We start from the raw sequence: 24541 nt of genomic DNA on the forward strand, positions 1-24541 counted from the left end.
AGATCAATGGAACAGGAAAGAAAGCCCAGAGATAAACCCACGCACATATGGTCACCTTATCTTTGATAAAGGAGGCAAGAATATACAATGGAGAAAAGACAGCCTCTTCAATAAGTGGTGCTGGGAAAACTAGACAGCTACATGTGAAAGAATGAAATTAGAACACTCCCTAACACCATACACGAAAATAAACTCAAAATGGATTAAAGACCTAAATGTAAGGCCAGACACTATAAAAGTCTTAGAGGAAAACATAGGCAGAACACTCTATGACATACATCACAGCAAGATCCTTTTAGACCCACCTCCTAGAGAAATGGAAATAAAAACACAAATAAACAAATGGGACCTAATGAAACTTAAAAGCTTTTGCACAGCAAAGGAAACCATAAACAAGACCAAAAGACAACCCTCAGAATGGGAGAAAATATTTGCAAACAAATCAATGGACAAAGGATTAATCTCCAAAATATATAGGCAGCTCAATATCAAAAAAACAAACAACCCAATCCAAAAATGGGCAGAAGACCTAAAAAGACATTTCTCCAAAGAAGATATACAGATTGCCAACAAACACATGAAAGGATGCTCAACATCACTGATATTAGAGAAGTGCAAATCAAACCTACAATGAGTATCACCTGACACTGGTCAGAATGGCCATCATCAAAAAATCTATAAACAATAAATGCTGGAGAGGGTGTGGAGAAAAGGGAACCCTCTTGCACTGTTGGTGGGAATGTCAATTGACACAGCCACTATGGAGAACAGTATGGAGGTTCCTTAAAAAACTAAAAATAGAACTAGCATACGACCCAGTAATCCCACTACTGGGCATATACCCTGAGAAAACCATAATTCAAAAAGAGTCATGTACCAAAATGTTCATTGCAGCTCTGTTTACAATAGCTAGGACATGGAGCAACCTAAGTGTCCATCAACAGATGAATGGATAAAGAAGATGTGGTACATATATACAATGGAATATTACTCAGCCATAAAAAGAGACGAAATTGAGTTATTTGTAGTGAGGTGGATGGACCTAGAGACTGTCACACAGAGTGAAGTAAGTCAGAAAGAGGAAAACAAATACCGTAGGCTAACACATATATATGCAATCTAAAAAAAAGAAAGAAAGAAAATGGTTCTGAAGAACCTAGGGGCAGGACAGGTATAAAGATGCAGACGTAGAGAATGGACCTGAGGACATGGGGAGGGGGAAAGGTAAGGTGGGACGAAGTGAGAGAGTGGCATGGACTTATATACACTACCAAATGTAAAATAGATAGCTAGTGGGAAGCAGCCGCATAGCACAGGGAGATCAGCTCAGTGCTTTGTGTCCACCTAGAGGGGTGGGAGAGGGAGGGTGGGAGGGAAATGTAAGAGGGAGGAGATATGGGGATATATGTTTATGTATAGCTGATTCACTTTGTTATACAGCAGAAACTAACACACCACTGTAAAGCAATTATACTCCAATAAAGATGTTAAAAAAAAAGAAAGATATTTCTGTAGATTTTCTTTTTTTTTCCCTTATGTTCTTCCTATTTTGCTTCGTATTTAATTTTGAGAAAGCTTGTCTTGGATCGTTACAAAACATTTACTGTGCTGGGAAAAATCATGCTGGAACCAACACAACTTCTGGGTTAAGTTAACATCATTTCTAAATGCACGTGAAGTAATTATGGCAGAGAAACACATATGTTTGCCGGACAGACAGACTGGTAAATGGCTGACCCAGGTACTGGCATATGTGACCTGAGTTTGTGGTAGGAGTAGTTGTAATAGTTGTAATGATGACAGCTAGTAACATATACTTAGGCTCATTATGTGCCAGGCATGATGCTATAAACACTTAGTATGGATTATCTCCTTTATACACACAGACTCTATGAAGTAGATAAAGAAACAGATATTTAAAAAGATTAAATATTGATCTCTGCCCAAGGTTACAAAGTTGTTAAGTGGTGAAGCTAGGATTTGAACCTAGATCTTTCTGACTCTAAGGCTTCAGCTTTTAATAACCACAATTAAATAATATTTCTCATCTAATGAAAGTGTGATGTGATTTTGCAGTAGTAAATGACAATGCAGCCCAATGGGCTTTATCCAGCTGGCATATGTAAACATAAATGTTCACGATGTGTGTACCTAGAAAACCACTGAACATTAGAGAGTGCTTATAATTTTTGCAGATTTCAACTTTCTGGCTAAGCTGGTGAGGGAAATCTTCGCACATGGCCAAAGGAGAATTCCAGAAGTGTGATACCTTCTCAGTTCTTTCCAGCTGAGTCAGAGGCTGCTGTGATGACTCAGGCTATGCGAGGGCCTTGGAATGGACACGCAGGCACACTTCTGAATTCCACACACGCAACAGACTGTATGGGGCGGGGGTGGAGGTAATTATGACCAGGGAATTCATACCCAATGAGATCTAGGACTTCAGGCATGGATGCCAACCAAATAATTTTGGTGGAATTTTGACTTTTCATTTCAATTCTATTTAACAACTATGAATTATTCACTCACCACATGCCTGGAATTAACTATGCCAAGTGTTGGAGCTACAAAAGGGAATAATCCATCAAGACCTCACACGCCCACGGAGCTAAATGTAGGCATTTCATTGAACCTACTCCATGCTGGGCACTCTTCTTGGCACTTTACATGTATTAACTCATTTAATTCTCACAACCCTATTCTATACGGACTAATGTTCTCCCTATTTTATAGATGATGAAACTGAGGTGCAGAGAGGTTAAGAAACTTGCTGAGCAATTTGGACCTAGGATTTGAACCTAGGCTGTTTGAGTCTGGAACCTACGTTCTTAGCCTCTTCCCTAAACTCTCTGTAGTAGAGGGAGACAGAGAGGTTAAAAGTAATTGTAATGCGGGGCTTTAAGAAAAATTATAGACATATGTATACAATGGAATATTAGTAGAGGAGAAAGTGACTAACGTTGCCTCGGGTACTAGGGAGGATGGCAGTCTGGGAGGAGTGCCAGTTCAGCAAATCCTTCCTAGTGGATGTCAAATGGCTGTCAGGGACAGCAGATGAAATAGCACAGGCAAAGGCATGGAGGTGGGAAATGGCCTGGCGTGCCTGCAGGTTGCTATTGTTGAAATCGAAAGGCAATAAGGGGGCTTCTCTGGTGGCACAGTGGTTAAGAATCCGCCTGCCAACACAGGGGACACGGGTTCGAGCCCTGGTCTGGGAAGATCCCACATGCCGCGGAGCACCTAAGCCCGTGCGCCACAACTACTGAGCCTGCGCTCTAGAGCCCGCGAGGCACAACTACTGAAGCCCGCACGCCTAGAGCCCATGCTCTTCAACAAGAGAAGCTACCGCAATGAGAAGCCCGTGCATCACAACGAAGAGTAGCCCCCGCTCGCCGCAATTAAAGAAAGCCCACGCGCAGCAGCAAAGACCCAGCGCAGCCAAAAATAAAGAAAGAAAGAAAGAAAAGAAAGGCAATAGGGTAGTCGGCAGGAGATGAGTGCATAGAAGGAGAGAGATCAAGGAGAGGAAGAATTTCATTCTGTGAATTTGTCATACCAAGGAGTTTATTTTCAGGTGGGAAATACTGAAATAGGTTTTAAACGGGGTGGTGCGGTAGTGGTAATGTAACACTCGATTTGCCCTTTTGAATCTAGCTGGGGTTGAGAGGTAAGGAAAGAGGGCAAAACCTACACATAGGGTCTCCCAGTGAGAAACCAAGGCACTGGTGACGGGAATGGGGAAGGAAGGGTGAGTAGAGAGATTTTCTGAGGTCCACTGGACCTGTTGATTCAGGTGGATGATTTGGGAGAGGAGGTTTGTTCATTAGAGTAAAGCTTGATTCTCATGAAAGCCCTCACTATGTGATTTAAGTCAGCTCTACACCCTTGCCCAGGAATTTGGACTTAAAGGACACTACATTTATAGATGTATGGGACGTGACTGAGGTTAAATACCTAATTCTCAGTACCATTATTTTCACCTTCCTTCCTGTAGTGTCAAGAGCTCCCCACCCCCTGCAGAAAACAGCAATGCTTTACTCTGCTGCTGATTATGGGTTTCATAATATATCATACATGGTCCCAGAGCAACTCTGCCTATTAGCTGGGGATGCCCACTGACAGATAATTACCACCTGCTATTCCTGCACTGTAATAATGATCATTTATCTCCTTTTACCTTCTTTTTATTTAAAAAAAATTACTTATTTGGTTGCACAGGGTCTTAGCTGCAGCACGTGGGCTCCTTAGTTGTGGCATGAGAACTCTTAGTTGCGGCATGCGTGTGGGATCTAGTTCCCTAACCAGGGATTGAACCCAGACCCCCTTGCATTGGGATTGCGGAGTCTTATCCACTGCACTACCAGGGAAGTCCCCACCTTTTACCTTGTTTCTTGAAGTAACATTCAAAGATGGATAAATTACCCTACTCCTAAGATCAGTGGAGCAAACCAAGAACCAAAAGCCAAAAAGGAGTTACATTTCCATGCTTACAGCCTCCTCGTCACCTTCAGCTGGTTGGCACCTGCCTCTCTGCTCTATCCCAGATACTAACGGGGAAGCTCTCGGGCTCTATGCAGCCCGAGGAATGTTTAGGAGCAGAGCCCACCCAGCGAAGGGCAAGGCCACAGCTGGGAAGATGACTCACACTGGATCCAGAGAGAAAACAAATGGTCTCAGAAATTTGGTGGTGATGGGTAATGGTGGGGGAGGAAGATTCAGGGAGAGGGGGCCACTGCCTTTTTCAGGAAATTGGTTAGTGAAATAATTCTAGTGGGAAAAGAATTGTTAAAAAAAAAAAAAAAAGCCCACTTACTGACACAAGAAATCAGATCATTAAATCTTTCCTTAGGAAAGAGGGGGTTTTCCAGCCCACGGAAGTAGAGCTTTAGAACGCCAGCAACTGAGTTAATATCGTGGTTACTCTGCTCCTCAGCCAAAGGGTTTTCACCTAAAAAAAAAAAAAAGAAAAATTAGTTACATGCACATTGCTTCTCTTTTTATCACTGAACAAAAATATGTTTCTATACTCACACACACTTTTCTATATATACATGTATCTTTTAATTACGTTTTATGGAAGATTATATGTTACTAAAATTAAAATAACTGGTTTAGATATCCTACCCCATGATTAACCTAAAAATAGTTGGTTAAAATAAAGCTTTTTTTTTTTTATCATATGCTACCAAATAATCCCTTACAAATTACCTAAATCTTAAAATAAAATATTGTGGGATTTATAATTGGACCCAACTTTTTTTTTTTTTAAAGCTAAAATCTGTTATCTTAGGTTGACATAAATTCAAATACTATATTCTGTGTTTCTTATTCTACTGGGAAAAAGAAACAATATAGGTCTGTCTGGCTATGCTGTATGGATCAGCAAAATTTATCAGAAATACTACAGGATTCACCTAATTGTGAATACCGACAATGAAATAAATATTTCTCAAAGTGGCATGGTGGTGTTCACAGCAGACTTGAAAGCTGCTTTCAGCAGTGGGAGATTTTGAAATCAGACAGAGGAATTTGTAAATGTACCTTCAGTACCAAGGAATTTGCATAAAAAGTGGAAAATTTAAAAATATATCACAAACATGAAATTATATTATTCTTTATGCTAAGCACTTTAAAATGATCAGGTAACTGACCTGGCTTGTCCAGCTCCCTGAGAATCAAACTGAAATAAAATCCTTAAGAAGTTCAACATAATGTGCAGCCTTAAATCAAACTCCGTTTTTTTATTCACAGGTCTGCTCTTCTAAAGTTCACAAAAACTGTACATTGAATTTTAACTTTTTTTTTTTGCCTCTTGGGGCAGCTTATTTTCAGGGACCTGTGGTTCCTTTTTCTCTGCTTCAAGGGCAGGAAATCATTGAATGCGAATTCACAAAAATATTTATTTTTTTGCCCACTGTGAGAAAGTCTTACCCAAAGGGATCACAAACAAACAACATACCAGGGGAATGTTCAAGGAAAAATAATAAAGCATTTTTGCTTGCAGTGGCTGGCACAGGAACCTGAGGCTTTACTGCATTTCAATTTATCTTGAATATGGTCCATGTAAGAGACTTGGACACTTAGCTCTTGAGAGGGGAGGCCGCTCGGCTCTACGCACTGTAAGAGGATTTGGAAGAGGAAAAACAATCTGGCTCCAAGTTCACCTCTTTACCCAAGGTTTCAAACCTGGCTCTGTGTCAAGTCTGGGTTAGGGCAAATGGGACCAAGAGGGGTTGCCTTGTCTCCAAGCCTTGATGCCCCTCCCTCCTCATCCTTGGCTTGACTTCCAAGCAGAGGCAGGAAGGTGCAGGTGTATCCAGAAGCAGACACAATACAAATCATTATAACTGGAGAGCATTACTAGCTAAGAGCCACTACTAAAGAGTTAGGCACTTTCATGGATTATACCCAATTCTCACACCAGTCCTGGGATTCTGCAGATGAGGAAACCGAGGCCAAAATAAGAGATGAGTCACTTGACCCAAATCACATGATTAGTAAATGCAAGAGTGTGATTTGACTCTAGGTTCGCTTGATGCTAAAGTGTACGGTTTTGCTAATCATAATGTTTAGGAGGACTTATTTAGCCAATTGGGAATAAGAGTAAGGCTCCAACTAAGGTCACAGGGAAGGAGTCTGGGGATGGTAGTAAGAGCAAGGAGAGTTCCTGACAAAGGAAGTAGACATGAAGCTGGGATGAGTCACCTCAAACAGCTGCTATGCAGGCCCAGGGCTGTTCTTGCCACTCTTCTAGAATCTTTCATGAGCCACCTTTGACAAAGTGCTGAGGATTATCAATGCCAGTCCTAAACCAGGATACAAAACTCATAGGCTTTTCTAGACTTGATAACAAAGTCTTATGATTTTGGCTTCATTTCTTAGCTAGTCTAAATAGATTCTTAACTCAACATCCACAACGAAATAAATGCAGAGAAAGGTTTTGAAGATATACAGAATAAGTATGCCACTTCACTCTACAGAAAATGATGACTTTTTAACAAGGTTTGCTTATAGGTGCAGACATGCAATTACCTCTCTCAAATGAATTTTTAATATCATTGACTTCCACCTGGGAACCAGACACTCTGAAAATCCCCTGATGCTGAAGACCTAAAGAGAACAGAAGGGAAAGAGCATGAAAGAACCCATCACGTCCTCCAGGTCCCCCTTTTCCCAACAATTAAGTATTAAAAGGAAAGACATATTTACTGAAATACTCCTAGTAATTATTGTTTAAAATAAGAATATTGCAGTTTAGGGCTTACCATAGAGATTGATGAACCGAATACAGCTTTCCACAATGAGGGGGATGATCTGTCCTGAGTCCTGGGTAAAGAGATGGAAACCAGTTAACCGCAAAGAAGAGGCACAAATCACACATAATAATAAAGCTCATAGTTTAACCCTAGTTAAAGACTGACTTTTACTCTTTTAGATGATCATTGCCAAACACACTCCCTCTAAAATATTCCACAAGGGCCAAATACAAAATTATATTTAATCGAAGGTATGTTTCAGTTCTGGGGCAAACCAAATTAAATACATTGAAGGCAATCGTGTTTCAACCTACTCTGCTGTGCCTAAAGATGTCAAGCTAATTCATCTTTTCTACTGTATGTGGGCTTACATATAGAAATGAATATATAAATCACTCATTTTTTAAAAGGTTATTTATACAAGTAATTAATCTAATGGACCTGAAAAGAACTCTGTGTATTTTAAGCATAGCATCTCAGGACTGACTGACTGTACTAGTCACCAAACACAACCATTCAGCCATCTCAGGATCTTCTCTGTGGCATCCCTGAGAGTCCACCATCTAGATGATGACAGTTATAAAAGGGCTTACATGTTTCCAGATGCATGCTATGAGAGCTGCTCATAATGTGTCATGTATTTATTTAGTTAGCATCAGAACTTACTGATCCTTAGAGAGTTTTCACTGTTATTTTTTCATGTTTTAAGGATGGAGAAAAAAATGGCACCAATGCCCACCCCATTAGATCTCGTTTTCTTAGAAGGAACATCTCTTAGCCTTCTTTCTCCACATCTCATAATATAGTCAGTGCACTCTGCTGAGCAAATGTGAATTCCGGAAATGTATTAAGACATGTACAGGATGACAAATGAAATGAAGGAGCTGCTTAGGTCACAGTGAAATATGTATCAATGCCATGCACTCCATGTAGTTAAAAAAGGTTACCGACTATAGAGTTATTTTTCATGTTCTTTTCAGGCTCTGCTCTTTCAGGAATTAGAGCTTTAAGGTTAACATGGAGGTTCAAAATGATTAGCTGAAATCAGGCACTAATTCGTGAGGAATTTTATTCTGCAACACAAGAAGAATTTGGTTGTCTCAATCTATTAGAACAATTCAGAATCCACTAACCTTTCCAATTAATCAACAGGGCAAGGAGTGGGAATAATGCAGTCCAGCAATCTCACTTTTTACCATTCCTAGAATGGGTAATATACTTCTTGAGGAATGGCTTCATTTTCGGTTTTAAGACAATCTAATCAGTGTATAAACCAGTTAACGGTTCAATTACTTCTGGAGCCTGCATTAAGTTTCTCTAATTAGTCAATTTGTTTCGGGAATGTAAACTTTATTAATTGTGGACCAGCTGGCTCAAGAATAGCCATATAATTACATCAAAACTTACTAAATATGAGAGGAGATTTTTCTTTAGGATACAAACTTTTTTTTATGTGAACAATTCCTATAAAACTGTAATCTAAAAGAGCAACAAATATTTAAATGTAAATGATAAAAGGAGAATATTAGTTTGCAACTCAGCTGAACTTAGGATTAAAACAAAAAGAAAAACCAAGAACAAAAGGTTATTAAAAGGAAAATGTTTGCATTAAGAAAGTTCTAAATAAAAATGTGTTAGGTTTGTGTATTATTTAAAAAATATTTTCGTCTTCACATTTGCTTAGGCAACTGCTAATCTTTCAGCTATCATCACTATACCATTCAGATATCATGAATTTTGGAGTCAAAAAGTAATGAATGTGCATGTTTTAATTTAATTTCATGGATGCCAGATACTGTGGTAGAAAATATTTTACAAGAAGTGAAGCAATGGGCTGTGCTCCATCAACCATTCAAACAAATCCCTTTGTGTCTCAGTTTCCCCATGGGAAACAGGAAAAATGGTGTTTTTCTCGCTGTCTCACAGTGATATTGTGGGGACCTCAACTGACTGAGCACTTTTCAGAAGTGTAGGGATCTCTGTATCCACTGTTTCACTGCTAGGACCAAAGATTCTTTAATATGCCATCTGGGACAAAGAGGAGCTCACATAAGTGAATTTTCCACGGTAAGTGGTTTACTCCTCCTTTCGTGCCTAAATCTGGTTTCCTTTAACTGTTCTTAATGAAAAATTTTTTAAAAATATAATATATGCTTTCCTATGACCTTAAGCAGTCATTCTTGTACTGTGTGCTATCAAATATAATGGAATCATACATCTGCTTCTTTGAGCTTTTCTATATTCTCCTTCTCTGCCAGGCCATCAGTTGCACATCCCAGTGCTTTCATTTTATCATTCCCTTCTCTCCATCTAGTTTGCCCCTGCTTGTGAGCCCTAGGCTGGGAAACCAGATAATCAAATTTGACAATAATTTTATATTAAATTAGAGACAATAAGGCTCTTCTGGGTTTAAGGCTAATGGCAATGGATTCGTGATTGCTCTGTAGGTTGTCCGGTGACTTTTCACTCAATTCCAGGGTTAGGGCTCAGTTTTAAGGTTGCCAGATGCTTTTAATCTCTGTATGTATGCATGTGTCTCTCTGTCCACATGCATGCACACACACACACATACATTTTTTAATGATTAGTGTACATAGCCAATAAAAGATCTGTCTTTAAAGAAAGCAAGACAGCTGTAACATATTGTTAAGGGAGGTTATCAATGATGTGGTTTCCTGTATAAATTTAGTCTTCAGAAACACTGCATCCCATGTCATGAAATGTTAGCTATGAAAGAGTAAGTTCTTCTCTTTTTTGTATAATTTACACAAGGGTCCAAAATCCAGTATTAAATGTGCATTTGGTATTTGACATTGACTCTCCTTAATAAAAGCCCCTGACCCAAATTTAGTATGTTTGCCAAATACATAATGTAAAACCTAGGAGTTTATCCAGTTTTACTAGAGAACTACTCCTCTTAAATCAGTGTTTGAGTTCTATGATTCTTTTCTAAGTAAAGCTATTTATAAACCTGTCTAATTTCCAACTGCAAACACTTTTCTTTTAAAGACCTTAAAAAATCTAATTGAAGCCAAGCATGACTGTGATTTGAAAATGATATCAAGAGCGAAAGAGGCTGTGCCCTCGCTTCCCTCGCGCACTATACCTGATGTCTCGCGTGTGAATTCCTTCGTCCTCGGCTAGAAGCATTATCAGAAATACAGGATGAAAAAGACAGAGTAAACACAGCAGAGATCCAGATACAGACCACAGGGTCCTACAATTTATCCAATATAATGAATTCCTCAAGTCATGGGAAATCGGAACTCTTTGTGCTTCAGAGCTAGCTTAACGATGGACTTTAGCTATATTTTGTGCCATCTCATTTGCATGAGTAGAAACAAAACATTTTATCAGGTAGCTCTTTTCCTTTTTGTACAAATTATGGCTTTTTTTTTTTTAAGAAAGAGGGCTTTCTCTTTTGCCAGTATAATAATACCCACATTTATTCCCTCTTCTGAAGGCACTCAAACCAAATATTCTTTCCTCTCTGACTTCAGGAAATATTATATTGATTTTCTGGGAAAGCAAAGAGCCCCAGGACAGACTTGGACATAATGACCTGCCTCCTTTTATGAGAGGCTGAGACCATTATAGTAAGAAGCGTGGAGATCAACCACCCAGATGGCTGGTACCAGTACCTTGATGAATGTTTCCAAATCCCCATTAAACAACTTAGCATTATACTGTGAGCGGGGTCTGGACTTCCTGTGTTTCTGGGGCTTAGGGGGAACATTTGGAGGCCTAAGAGAGGGAATATAATTACTGAGCATGGCAGAAATCAAACAATAAATGAAACACCCATAGGTCACATCAAAATTACACACCACAGGAATTCTTGTGTTCCTTCCCCACCCCTACCCACAGAGGAAAACAGTCCTCCCCTTTCCCATTTATTTACTTTTACTTATATATCAAAACCCATACCAGCTATTCAATCAGACTATTCTTTTCTTGTATGTTGTAGTTGACATTTGTTTGCGAGTTTGTTTGAAAGCGGTCATCATCAACAAATGGAATGAACTGCGAGCTATCTGGCCAAGAGTTACAAACCGAGGTTTGTGTTATTCGGCTTACATGTCACACAGAAGACACAACAGGTCATAAAAATTAGGACTCTGATAGATCCCAATAGAGAAATTAAATATAATATTTTTAATTACAACATAATTCTTCAATGCAAATAACATGACATCTGTTCGATATCCCTCAGGTAATTAATGGGATTTTATTTTATGCAAAAGTAGCTATTAATGGGTCACAAGTGAAAAACAGAGTTTTGTTTCAGTGCTATTTCTGGGGGGCAGTGGGTCCCAGCTCACATGAATTGTTACTTCTTTAAAACAAACTAGCTCATCACCTATTTGCAGAGCATTAAGATGCACCCGTTTATTCTTTTCTGGACTCTCTCCATCTCCAGTCTGCTTGCTTTGATGGATAAGTCAGTCTCTCTGGCATATGCACATCCAGGGTACCACGTACCATATTTAGAAACCCTGCATCATCTTGCTCTGTAACTGGAGAGAGGGAACCTCTTCTGCCCTCTCCCTTTACGGCAAAGAGGGCCAGGATTATGTGACTCAACTTCAACAACTGTGCTGCAAGGAATACGTGGAAGAAGAATCCCAAAACTTCTCTCTGGACATTCCAGTCTAAACTCCTTCTTAACTGGAAGGCTGGTTTAAGGATGTACACCACACTTGGAAATCAGGTAAAGCCCTTTATTAAGCTGCAAACTCTCTAGGAAGAATTGCCTTTTCAGTTCATTAAATTTCTGAAAGACCAGTTTAGAAACAAAAGCCCAAGAGTTTATGTAGAAGCCTGGCTAGCTTCCTAAGGTATTATCATAGCAATCAAGAGAGGTAGGGGAACAAACTTGCTGATACCGCCTTCCATAGCCAAATTCTAAGGCTCTCCCAACAGCTGGGCTCCTATGACTAATGGGGTATATACAGCAAGCAACACCTGAAGCTCCATGGTGCTTGAGAGGTTAAAAGGAGCCCTTCCAAGTGTCTAGAAGCGAACATGGAAAATTTCACCAAGCAGCAAGTCATCATCTGCCACTGCTGAAATTTCTGAAATCTTGTTTATACACTGAATTCTGTGCCATTCACAGAGGAAAGGATCCGGTAGGTATAAACAAACAAAACAACTGCCCACCAAGGAATTTAACCATATGTGCTTGATTTCATCCACTCTTTTCATTATTTTAGAAGTTTTTTAAAATATAGACTTTATTTTTACTCAGGTATGGTGAGGCAACAGATCAGAAGACAACTGTCATTGGGAAGACTGTTTGTTACTCATAGTTCCCAAGAGTTGGGGGCATGCTACTACATGGGGGAGGGGGGCACACGCAGAAGCACCAAGGTCGCTCAGGAGGAAGGAAGAATGAGGGAAAATGTGAGCCTTTGTTGTGGTTCCCGTGGGAAGGAACAGGCAAGGCAGAGTAAGCAGGTTTAGGATTGGCTGGTCCTTGAATAATTTTGGTGGGCCCTGGGGGCCGGGAGCTGTCTCTATTTGTCTGGTACCTGGCCTTTGGGTGACCGGGGAAGAGGAACAGTGGCCCTGAGGCGAAGACTTGATAACGGAGGTGGCTGAGAGTCTGGGCTCTGGACTGGTTGCTTTGTACACAAAAGGCACACTTGTAAGCAAGTCCTTTACTATCTCTAGGAACTGACTGACTCTCAGAGGGGGAGTTCCTGCAGGGTCAGGAAGGCCCCAAGATATCAAAGCATCAAATACAGAAACTAGAAAATGTGGTTATTACAACAAGGTCCAAAGAACTTCACATTTAATGCTATCTGGAGCAGTTGATGAAGCTAAGGGAATAGGAACACAGGCTCATTTTGTTTGGTTACTGATTAGCGGGGACAAGCAAATGTTGTAGCTAGAGCCAAAGTCCCCAGTGGCACTGGATAATTATTGCTGCATCACTGAGAGATGCAGAGAAACTCCTGGCTGGGGCTAATGGAGAGATGTCTTTTGAGTCTTCTCCCAAAAGCCTGAAAATTGCCTCTCTTGACACATCAAAAGTATGAGACAAATATGAAGATACTAAAGCTGTGAGAGGGATGTGAGGTTAAAATAAACCGCCTGAGTGCTTATCAAGGTACTTTCCACGGCAGAGTTGGCTCGGCAGGCGGACTGGTGCACTGATGGATCTGGCTCTACCACGTACACATCAGGTGAACAGATTCTACATTCATTCAACATTCGAATTGTATGACTCCTTCTGGTTGTGTGCCTGCCACACAACTTCCAGATAATCTGGCTTTCTAGGTAGAATGCCCATGTGGATGAGAGGAAGTACCAGTCAGGATGATGTGAATATCAAGTCTGTTGGGCAAGTACAGCTCTCATTGCAAACATATATTTGCACTCCTTCCTTTAAAAAAATCTTTTAAAAAAGTGCCTTACGTTAATTATAATTTAGAAACAGGTAAAATAGTTGATAGTGCAAAGGGACACTATATGTGAAAAAAGCCACATATTACTATGCAGGAGTAATATGCCTCTTTGTCACTGACATAGGGAAGAAAAACCTCAGTATTTTCATAAAGTTTAGACAAGTCAGTAGCTGTATCTTTCTAGTTGGTTCACCGAGAAGTAAGAGGGGTTTCCTTTTGAATAAACTGCCTAGCAGGAACATTGCAGAACCTTAAAATCAACTTGCCAATTACTGCAACAGACACACTAGTGTTCTAAATGCCTCCTACCTCAAAGAGAACTCAACTTTAAAAGTGTGAAGTCTTGCTATGTCAATTAGAATAATTTCTGGCTGTTGTACAAATGTTGACAGAGAAAAATAAAAGTTGCCACAAACTTTCCCCAACCCAAATCAGAACCTGCTTCCAAAAAGGCTTTTCCTTCTCAGCAGTAGCACCAAAATCCTTCTAAGAATTTTAAAAAAGGGGAGAAAAAGGAGGAAAAAAAGAAAGAAAGTGCAATATGATACTAGGCATTAAAAGTGAAATTTTTAAAGTAAACCAAACAGGGGCAGAGCTAAAATCCTAAGAGTATTCAACATAGCTCTAGTTTTTATACGCCATACAGGAGCAAGAAGTAACTAACACAGTAGATATGTGCATAATATTGCTTGTTAATTAAATTATCAAATCAAAAATCTTATCAGACTCTTTCTAGAAACTTAAAGTGTTTTGGATTAGATAAATCAAACCCATTCAATTTATGTCTTTTTTTTTTTTAACTGAGGCTGCTCATTAAAGAGCTTTACAATTCCACTGGGAAACCTTCAGATCTTCCAGAGCAAATCTGGTTTTGTGAGAACCCCAAACACTTCATGTTACTGTTTTGTCAAGCCCAAACTATCTTCCATGTTCATTAACAAAATATCTTCATTCTTGCAGCATTTAAATGGTTGCTTGTTAAAAGAGAGAAGAGAGTGAGATGCAATGAGTTATGATAAAATATTTTCCTACCTTGTAGTCATATATTCAGCTCTATGACCTGCAGAAAAAAAAAATTAAAATAAGTCAACTGAACGGCATCCATGCAATGCACTGGGCAATCTTTTGTATCATCTGTCCCTTTATTTATGATGCTGAGTTTATAATAACTTACACATTTTATGGTAGAGAGCATGAAGACAGTATATAAAGATAGACAAAAAATTCAAAGTAAATATTTCATAAAATCTATACATAAAATTTAATAAATTCTATGGATTAGAGAAACATACTTCACTTGGCAATTTGAGGCAGCGAGTTTTATTTTTTATTATTATTTTTTAAATCAAGAAATAGCTGTATCGGGCTTCCCTGGTGGCACAGTGGTTGAGAATCTGCCTGCTAATGCAGGGGACACGGGTTCGAGCCCTGGTCTGGGAAGATCCCACATGCCGCGGAGCAACTAGCCCGTGAGCCACAACTACTGAGCCTGCGCGTCTGGAGCCTGTGCCCCGCAACGGGAGGGGCCGTGATAGTGAAAGGCCCGCGCACCGCGATGAAGAGCGGTCCCTGCACCGCGATGAAGAGTGGCCCCCACTTGCCGTAACTAGAGAAAGCCCTCGCACGAACCGAAGACCCAACACAGCCAAAAATAAAGAAATAAATAAATAAAGTAGCTATAAAAAAAAAAAAATTCTCCCTTCTTAAAAAAAAAAAAAAAAAAAAAGAAATAGCTGTATGATCTTTTTTTTTTTTTTTTTTAGGTTTTTGGCCACGCCACGTGGTATGTGGGATCTTAGTTCCCTGACCAGGGATTGAACCTGAGCCCCCTGCAGTGGAAGCTCAGTCTTAACCACTGGACCACCAGGGAAGCTCCTGCTTGATCTTAACTGTAAGTTCAAAGATGAAATACAAATAAAACACATCCAAGATTTGAATGTTAGTTATTCCCCGTCTTGATTGATACTTGTGAGAGAGCAGCAGGGGGTCACGTAGGGTTAGGAGAACTCAATTTCCTTTAGGTTAAATTGGTGTTTATTCCATAATATGAAATCAGGGAGAGAAGTTGCACTTTATAGTCGGAAATGACATTTGCAGATATTAAAGTACAAGGACATTAAATTATGCTACATTCCACCAACTTGTAAGCTAAGAGCCTTTCACAGAATTCTCTGTCACTTAAAACATGAGGTTCTTATACATTCGGGCTTCTTGATTTGTTTTAAATAACAGCTCTGTATTTTTGTGGTGCTCCTACAAACTGAGGTAATTTCAAGTTTGAATGTGTCTATGGGTTGCTGTCTGTTCTCTCTTATATTTAGGGTGGAGCAGTGGGAAGGGGTGTGGGAGAGCTAAACTATTCAACTGGTTTGTTTGCAAAATGATGATACAGTCCTGAAACAGCCTGAAAATACAGCTGGCAGAGAAGGGTCATGTTGGAGCACAAACAGGTGAGACCAGCCATCGTATCACAATGCAGTGATTCAGGCTTGCAGGGCAAGGCCAATATAACAATCCGTAGAGAGAGCTGCCTAGCTGGGAATGGTGAATGAACACTGCCAGGCTGCAACGAGTCTTTTACTCTATCATCTGCTTTTGAATAACAAGTGACATAAAGTATTTGGCTAATACCTATTTACTAAACAAGGGGCACCAGTTCATATCAGAGAATACCTTTCTCAAACAGATCCAGGCTACTGTTAAGTCTTGGTAGAATCTGTCCTTGGCCATGACTTGGGGTTGGGGTGGGGGGAAAGGAGAAAAATCTGATTTTTCCTCCACTACCCAGTTCTACCTATCATTTAACTGGAAGTCCTTTCCTTCTGCTGGCCTTCTGCTATTTTGGGGAACAAGAAAAAAGAGACGGTAGACACAGAACTCCAGAAGAATTTATAGCTATTTCTAAGTGGGAGAGGTCTATCAGAAAGCGGAGAGAGCAGACGGTGAGCTGAGTGTGATGTCTTACGGGATAGCCTTCAGCAGGAAGCTGGCTATACAGGGTTAAAGCACAAGGAGAAGACAGGGCTGGAGATTAAGGTTTAAAGAGTGGCCACCCTTTAGGTTGTGCTGGGGCCATGGGAGCTAGCTGAGATCACCCAGGGTGAGTCAGTAGAATGAACAAAGGATGGAAGGCAGAGAAAATAGCTGGCTTGTGCTGTATTGTATTCTGCCATGCTGCATACTTTATTACAACATAAAAGTATGACATAAACTGTATATGTATCAGTAACAACAATAAAAACAGCAATGATGTCTAACATTTATTAGACACTTTCTCTATAGTAACTCACAATTTTCACAACTTTATGAAGTAGGTACTATTACTATTTTTATTTTACGGAAGAGACTGAGCATACAGAGGGCAAGTGACTTGCCCAAGGTCACATGGTCAGTATGTGGTGGGTCTGGCACTAAGGCCCAGGTTTGTTTTAATTCTAGATCTGAGCTCCCAAGTAATATTGGGCGGGCCAAAAAGTTCGTTCTGTTTTAAGTAAAAATAAAAGACATTTTTCATTTTTGCCAAGAATTTTATTGCACAATGTATTCACTAACCGAACGAACTTTTTGGCCAACCCACTATACTGTAAAATGTAAGTCTTTTGTTTTCCCCAGCAAATACTAGATCCTAGAAGACTGGTAGAGACTATGCCTTACATATCTGTCCACCTCATATGGCTAAAGCCAAATACAAAATACTGAAGATTTAATAAATTAAATAAATTATTAAATAAATCTAATATCTATCAAAGAGAATCACAGATGCTAATAACATTCAAGTGGTTCAATGATAATTCAATGTTAATGATAATAATAATGTTATAATAATAATTACAATATATATGATGATAATAATGACAATATCATTAATATTATTAATGATATTATTAATTAATTATTAATTACTATTATTAACATTAAAATAATTCAATGTTAATGATAATTCCTTAGAAATGAAATGCTTTATAATGTTTAAATTTTGCTATTTTGTTAAAAATCCCAACTGAATATTCACTAGAGTTAGAAAAAGATCATATAGAAAATGGCTTAAAATCATTTTGCTCCATCCATCCATGGTTAGTAGTATTTGATAAAAAATTAAAAACCTATAAAAGATACATTTTGATTAATGAGTCAAGAGCAAGCTTTGCAAGAACCATCATTCATAGTATAACTGCCACCACCACATCGTTTTTTCCTGCTAATAGTACTGAGTGTGTCTTAACTGATGAATGAGGTTTTATTTTTCAATCGGTATCATCATTAATAGATCAATAACACACAAGCTTAGAAGAATCTGTTTCCCAGAGAAATGTGAAGGCTTCCAGTGGTTTGAGGATTAAATTTCAATCACTTTCTTTGGAAGGCTACTTAATTATTAAGAACAACAGAGAACTCCTCCTCCCACCCCAATGCAAGCCATTTGGAGGAAAAGAATGACTCATGACCCCAAATTATCTTGTTCTTGGTACAAGCACCTACTTTGACTACTTTTAAAATTTTACTTGAGAATTAGGAAGAGAATTATTTTTCATGCCCAAATGTGTTTTATGTCCACAGAGTAAAAGGAAAAACCGAAATATAATTTGGTTGCAATTTGAGTCCCCAAACTAGATAAAATATTTAAAATGTGCACAGCTCAAACTGAATGAAGCACCCTAGATTTTGTCCCTAAGGAATGATTGATATGGACTCCTGGTGTTACTTTCCAGCCCTTTTTCTTCCTTAAAAATACCAACTAGCTGCAGTGCTTTTCCAAAAAACATAATTATTCACAATCAGCTTCTCTTTTGAAAGTATATTTGTACTCTTACTCAAAGACAGACAAAGGATTAAGTGAGGATCATCTATTCAATTCCTTTGTCAGAAACCTTATGCCTGGGTCTAGAAACAATATAACATGGAACTCAACTTCCAGTGTTAGATTTTCTATGTTCAGCAAAAATTACACTGATATTTATACCCCCTTAACTCCAAATGCTGCACTCAAAGAAGCCAATGTGAACACCAAGGCTCATTACTAAAATAGAAAAGAAAAAGAATTTCAGTGCCTCAGTTTTATAGACATATAGCTCACTTACCGTGTTCGACTGAACATCTCCAATTTAAAAACAAAGACATCACAAAATGATATAATGGTGCTGCTGAAGGATGAAGAAGATGATGATGACGATTTTGGTCTTAACTCATTATGTGTTTCTTTCTATTTCAGTTGTTTTCAAAGATTTGGAATTCTGAATTTTGACAGTGCCACTTTAAGAGCCCAATCTGGTTGCTTTGCAATGCTGTAAATCAAAGGACTTACTGGGCCACTGGTAGCCTGCCAAAACCGAGCAGCAAGACAAGCCAAACACATGTCTGTAGTTACAGTTTCAGCTGTGTACGATCAACTGCTAAATCCCTGAGTTAGGCTCTATTTCTTTTACTATGAAGGCAGTTTTTGTAGCAATGAGCCTAGTATAACTCAGAGATGTGATTTCTACATAAAAAGTCAGGACTGTCCCCAAACACATTGTTTAATCCTGTGCTACTAACCTTAGTTGGCCAAACCCAGAGTTGGACCCCTTCTTAAGGGCTCACCATTGGATAATCTCACTGTGGGACAGGCGCCATTAACTTGCCTGGTCTCCTTTGGTGTAAGCCTATTAATGTGAACAGGGCTTGCATGGAAAGCCAAAGGGCTCACAGTGGCCGAGCTAAAAGGTGGGGCATGGCCTCCATGCTCTGCTTGTCTCTGGGCAAAGCCGCCAGCATCAAGCACACAACTGTGTGCTGCCAAGCCTGCGCGGGGGGCAGGGCTGGGGAGCAGAGAGGTCTGCAGCCAGTGGGTCTGCCGGCACTGGGTGAGAACCATCCAGTTTCTTGCGGAGAATAAATCCAGTCCAGTGAACGCCTGGTACACGTGAACAAGCTGGTGTCGCTAGGACACCGGAAACCATTGAAAGTAATTACAAGATGAAGACATCCTGGCATGGAGCTCACAAAGTACGATACAGCTTTACACAGTTCAGCAGCTGAAGACAGAATCTGGCGTATGGATTCAGCGAACTGGCTGAAATAGAGCCCTAGCCAAAATGGCATGTAAAATAATATCAACCGGTGGGGCTTTCTCTCCAGGAGACATGAGGGAATCTACATAGAAATGAGTACCATAAAAGTTTCAGAATGTGATCCCAAGAGTATTAACACGTGTCTACATGCAGTGCCAAGAATGAATTCACCCACTACTTAATTTCCTCCAACTCACAATTTCTTAAATGGTGTCTCCAGTCCTGTGGGGAAGGACTTTGTGCCTGTTAAGTACTCATCTGCACTGAAGATTATTTATGCTTTGGGACTGGCAACAAACCTTGGGGCATCACTGCAATATCAGGCATTTGTGAAAAGTGGAAAAAAGAAAAAAAGACTTTACATGATATCATGAGGAGAACAAAGAAAAAAGAGGACATAATTGCTGAGGTAAGACAACTATTCAAAGAAAAAAAAGGGCTTTTATTTTTTATTTTTTTTAAGGTTCAAACTTCTGTTACAGAAGAATTGAAAGACTAGTTCAGGGAACATTACTACGCCCTTCACTTAGATTTCCCAACTGTTACCATTTTGCCATAATGGCTTTATTTCCTTCTCTCTCCCTCTCTTATATATATCTTTTCTCCTGAACCATTTGAAAGTAAGCTGCAGACATTATGACACTCAGCAAGCATTCCTTAAGAATAAGAATGTTCTCGGGGCTTCCCTGGTGGCGCAGTGGTTGAGAATCTGCCTGCTAATGCAGGGGACACGGGTTCGAGCCCTGGTCTGGGAAGATCCCACATGCCGCGGACCAACTAGGCCCGTGAGCCACAACTACTGAGCCTGCGCGTCTGGAGCCTGTGCTCTGCAACAAGAGAGGCCACGATAGTGAGAGGCCTGCGCACCGCGATGAATAGTGGCCCCCGCTTGCTGCAACTAGAGAAAGCCCTCGCACAGAAACGAAAACCCAACACAACCAAAAAAAAAAAAAAAAAAAAATGTTCTCCTCATAACCATAATACCATTATCATATCTAGGAAAATTAAAAATTCATTAAATAATAGCATATAATATACAGTTTATATTTAAATTTCCCCAGTTGTCCCTAAAACACCTTTTATAACTTTTGCTTTTTGATTCACAGTCTAATGAAGGTTCACATATTGTATTTGGTTATTTTATTTTTTAAGACAGTTCTTAGCACTTTAAATGTTATTTGTTTTTTTTCTAAGTGAAATTGGCCTTTTATCTTAGAGTCTGGCATCCTAACTGCAATACACGGAGTTTCAGGTTATGATGATCTTTCTCCATGTGGACATTACCAGAGGATAATGGTCCCTTGGAGGAAACCAGGAGATAAGGTGATGGAAACCCTGCTTTATGGCTAAGGAAGGTTCTAAAATGGTAGGAGGCAAGAGTTTAGGTCAAGGGAGCAAATTCTTTTTGGCCCGAGTTATTTACACAACTCAGTCCCCTGATTTCCCTCTCCCATCTGTATTCTCTTTCATTTTTTTATAAATTCCAGCAAGATCTAGCGTGAATAAAAGATAATTAAATGTATAACAGATTATGAGGTACTCATGACAGGAACTTCATTTGTGGTTTTTTTTTTCCCTTTTAAATTTCATGAAAATGAAAAGGGAAGCAATAACATCTACATTGTACCCTTTACTTTAATCCTTTTTTTTCTCCTCAGTTTTCCCATCTGTAAAAATGGGGAAATTAATAGTGAGTGCCCAGTTATATATACAGCTCAGAACAATGCCTGGCACAGAGAGAGCCTTGTGTTAGTGGTAGCTACTGTTGTTTTTGGTACCATTAGATACAGCAATATGCTTAATAGAATTCGTTTGCTTCTCAACTAAAACCAATGCCTACTGAAAGAAAAAAAAAATCATCCAAACTGGTTTAGCTGGTTTCTAGAGTCCAAAAAGGCATTAGATGGGACAACAAATACTAGCCCATTTAAACAAAAGGGGTGGGGCTGGAAGGGTGGGGAAGTCCAAGAAGGAAAGGAAGAAGTGACTGGGGGGCGCGGGGTCAGCAGGTGGGAACAGGTGCGGCTCCTTCTGACTTCTCTCTTCCCACTGTGCTCTGAAGACCCTTCCTCTGGAGCTCTGTGTTGGCTAGATTTCCCTGTTCCGGTTAGCATCAAGCTCATAAAGAAAACAGTTCCAGGGAGAACTTGATTCTTACACAGATAAAGCCAAATCTAAACATACAGTGTTCTCTGCTTCTTCCAGCACAAATTCACAGTTCACACTCTTCATGGAATACATACATGACACAACATATAATCCAGGTCATCTCCCCAACTATGTCAGATAACTGACCTTCTCCAAGGGTCCTCTGCAACAAGTCATGCTTGGCTTGAAGTTTTGTGATGAGATTACTACCCTCCAAATATTCTCTGAGTTTCTGCAAAAGCAAAGATATGTTTTTAACTTTTAAAAAAATTATTCAGTGTCCAGGAACTTCCCATAGGATATCTAAAATCCCGCCACTTTTGTCTTTTAGATCAGAGAACCTTGCTAAGCAAAGTGTTGTGGCATCAGCCTATTAGAGATGTGGACTCTCAGGTGCCTCCCTCCCCAGACCTACTGGAATCAGAACCTGCATTTTAACAAGCTCTCCTGGTGACACGTATGTTCATTAAATAATCTAAAAGTTCTGTTTCAGAGCAGTCCTCTTTAAATTTGTCCGCATATCAGTACTACCTCCTAAACTGTATCCCAGACCTACTGAATTGGAAACTCTGATCTTAGTAAAGAACCCCAGGTGATTCTGATGCAACTCCAGAAACAGTGCTTGGGGCCCCCAGATCTGAGCCCCAAGAGGGGCTGGGGAAGCAGCAGGCATACCATGAAGTAGAACTGCTCGGTCTCCTGCTGGTTGGCTCTTCTCTTGGCGATACTGGGCTTACTCAGGTAGGTTTCAGAGACAGTAGACTTCACAGACTCTGTGGAGCGACTGTGCTGGAAGCATTCAGAAACATCGTAGTCCTCGATGGTGACCATATCTTGTATCGTCTGCAAGGTGGCCTCAGTCGTTTTCTTAACCTGGGAACAGGAGCGCATTTCTCAAGTTAGTACCTTATTTCGTGAATCCCACAAACAGTGAGAAACTGCTCTGTCAGGTAGAGATGGGGACACAGGCCCTGCCCCCACCAATGTTCAGAGTCTATTAGGGGAGAGAGACAGGTAAACAATACCCCATGTCACCAATATAAGGAGAGGCTTTCTTCAAAATTATCCTAAGGAGGATATCACTTTATATTTGAGTTCCCATAAATCTCATGTATCACTGAATACTCTCTCAATTACATTTTCTGTTTTAAAGGACCTTTCAAACTGAAGTGAAATTACATACAGAAAAATGCACAAACCATAAGTGTATAGCTTTATGAATTATCACCAACTGAACACGCTCATGTGACTACCACTCAGATCAAGAAATATAGCACATTATGAGTACCCTGTGCTTCTCTCAGTCACCACACACACTTTTCTGCTCCCCAGAGGTAGCTACTATCCTGATTTCTAACCTCATATATTAGTTTTGCCCTTTTAAAATACTTTATATAAATAAATGGATTCTTACAGCATATATTATTTTTGTTTTGTTTCTTTTGCTCAACTTTATGTAGTAAGATTTATTCATTTCTTGTGAGTACAGTATTTCACTACTGAATGTTCATTGTAAGAATACATCATAATTCATCCCTTTTACTGTTGATAGATGACTTATTTCTGGTTTTAGGCCACTATGAATAATACTGCTATGAACACATTTTTGTTGGGCCACACATACTTGAGTATAAGATACTTGAGTATAAGATAAAGCCAAATCTAAACATACAGTGTTCTCTGCTTCTTCCAGCACAAATTCACAGTTCACACTCTTCATGGAATACATACATGACACAACATATAATCCAGGTCATCTCCCCAACTATGTCAGATAACTGACCTTCTCCAATATACCTTCTCCAATAACTGACCAATTCAGCAATATACTGAATTGCTGCTTATTGGGTATTCCAGACTGTTTTCTAAAATTATCGTTCTAATTTGTATTCCCACCAACACAGGGGAATTCCTATTACTTCACATCCACAACAATTGGTATTGTCAGTTTTAAAATTTAAACCATTGGGAATTCCCTGGCGGTCCAGTGGTTAGGACTACGTCCTCTCATTGCCGTGGGCCCGGGTTTGATCCCTGGTCGGGGAACTAAGATCCCGCAAGCCGTGTGGCACGGCCAAAAAAGAAAAAAAAAAAAAAATCACCTAAAAATTTAACCCACTGTGTTGGGTGTGTAATGGTATCTCATTGTGGTTTTAATACGTATTTCTCTAATGGTTGAGATTGAGCACATTATCATATGTTGAAGGCAATTTAGATTTTCTCTCTTGGAAACAGTCTGTTAAACCTCTTGCTCAATCTTCTATTGGGTGATGAGCCTTTCTCTTTACAGATTTGTAATACGTATATGAGTCTTTTGTTAGTTATATGTGTTGCAAATATCTTTTCCCACTCTGAGCTCTGGTTTTTTACTCTTTCTATAGTGTCTAGATGAACAGTCTCTAATTTTAATGTAATCAATTTACTAATCCTTGCCTTTATAATCAGTGCCTTTTTAAAAAAAATTTAATTAATTAATTAATTAATTAATGGCTGTGTTGGGTCTTTGTTTCTGTGCGAGGGCTTTCTCCAGTTGTGGCAAGCAGCGGGGGCCACTCTTCATCGCGGTGCGCGGGCCTCTTACTATCGCGGCCTCTCTTGTTGCGGAGCACAGGCTCCAGATGCGCAGGCTCAGTAATTGTGGCTCACGGGCCCAGTTGCTCCGCGGCATGTGGGATCTTCC

At 39.6% G+C, this 24541-nt stretch overlaps 1 protein-coding gene across 2 annotated transcripts in view; it reads right to left on the reverse strand.

Moving 5' to 3' along the window:
• Positions 1-24541, reverse strand: part of SRGAP1 (SLIT-ROBO Rho GTPase activating protein 1) — a 279839-nt gene that overhangs the window by 42481 nt on the left and 212817 nt on the right. The window contains exons 9-15 of one of the 2 annotated variants that reach the window (XM_007179740.3): positions 22537-22734; positions 22009-22093; positions 14699-14726; positions 10363-10396; positions 7266-7326; positions 7033-7110; positions 4814-4948 (exon numbers count right to left, since the gene is read on the reverse strand). In XM_007179740.3, coding sequence (XP_007179802.1) covers positions 4814-4948; positions 7033-7110; positions 7266-7326; positions 10363-10396; positions 14699-14726; positions 22009-22093; positions 22537-22734 — 619 coding nt within the window. Of the gene's footprint in view, positions 1-4813; positions 4949-7032; positions 7111-7265; positions 7327-10362; positions 10397-10897; positions 11001-14698; positions 14727-22008; positions 22094-22536; positions 22735-24541 lie in introns of both variants that reach the window. The other variant, XM_007179741.3, reaches the window with a different exon arrangement.

Source organism: Balaenoptera acutorostrata, chromosome 11, assembly GCF_949987535.1.
Source record: "Balaenoptera acutorostrata chromosome 11, mBalAcu1.1, whole genome shotgun sequence".
Classification (NCBI taxonomy): Eukaryota; Metazoa; Chordata; class Mammalia; order Artiodactyla; family Balaenopteridae; genus Balaenoptera; species Balaenoptera acutorostrata.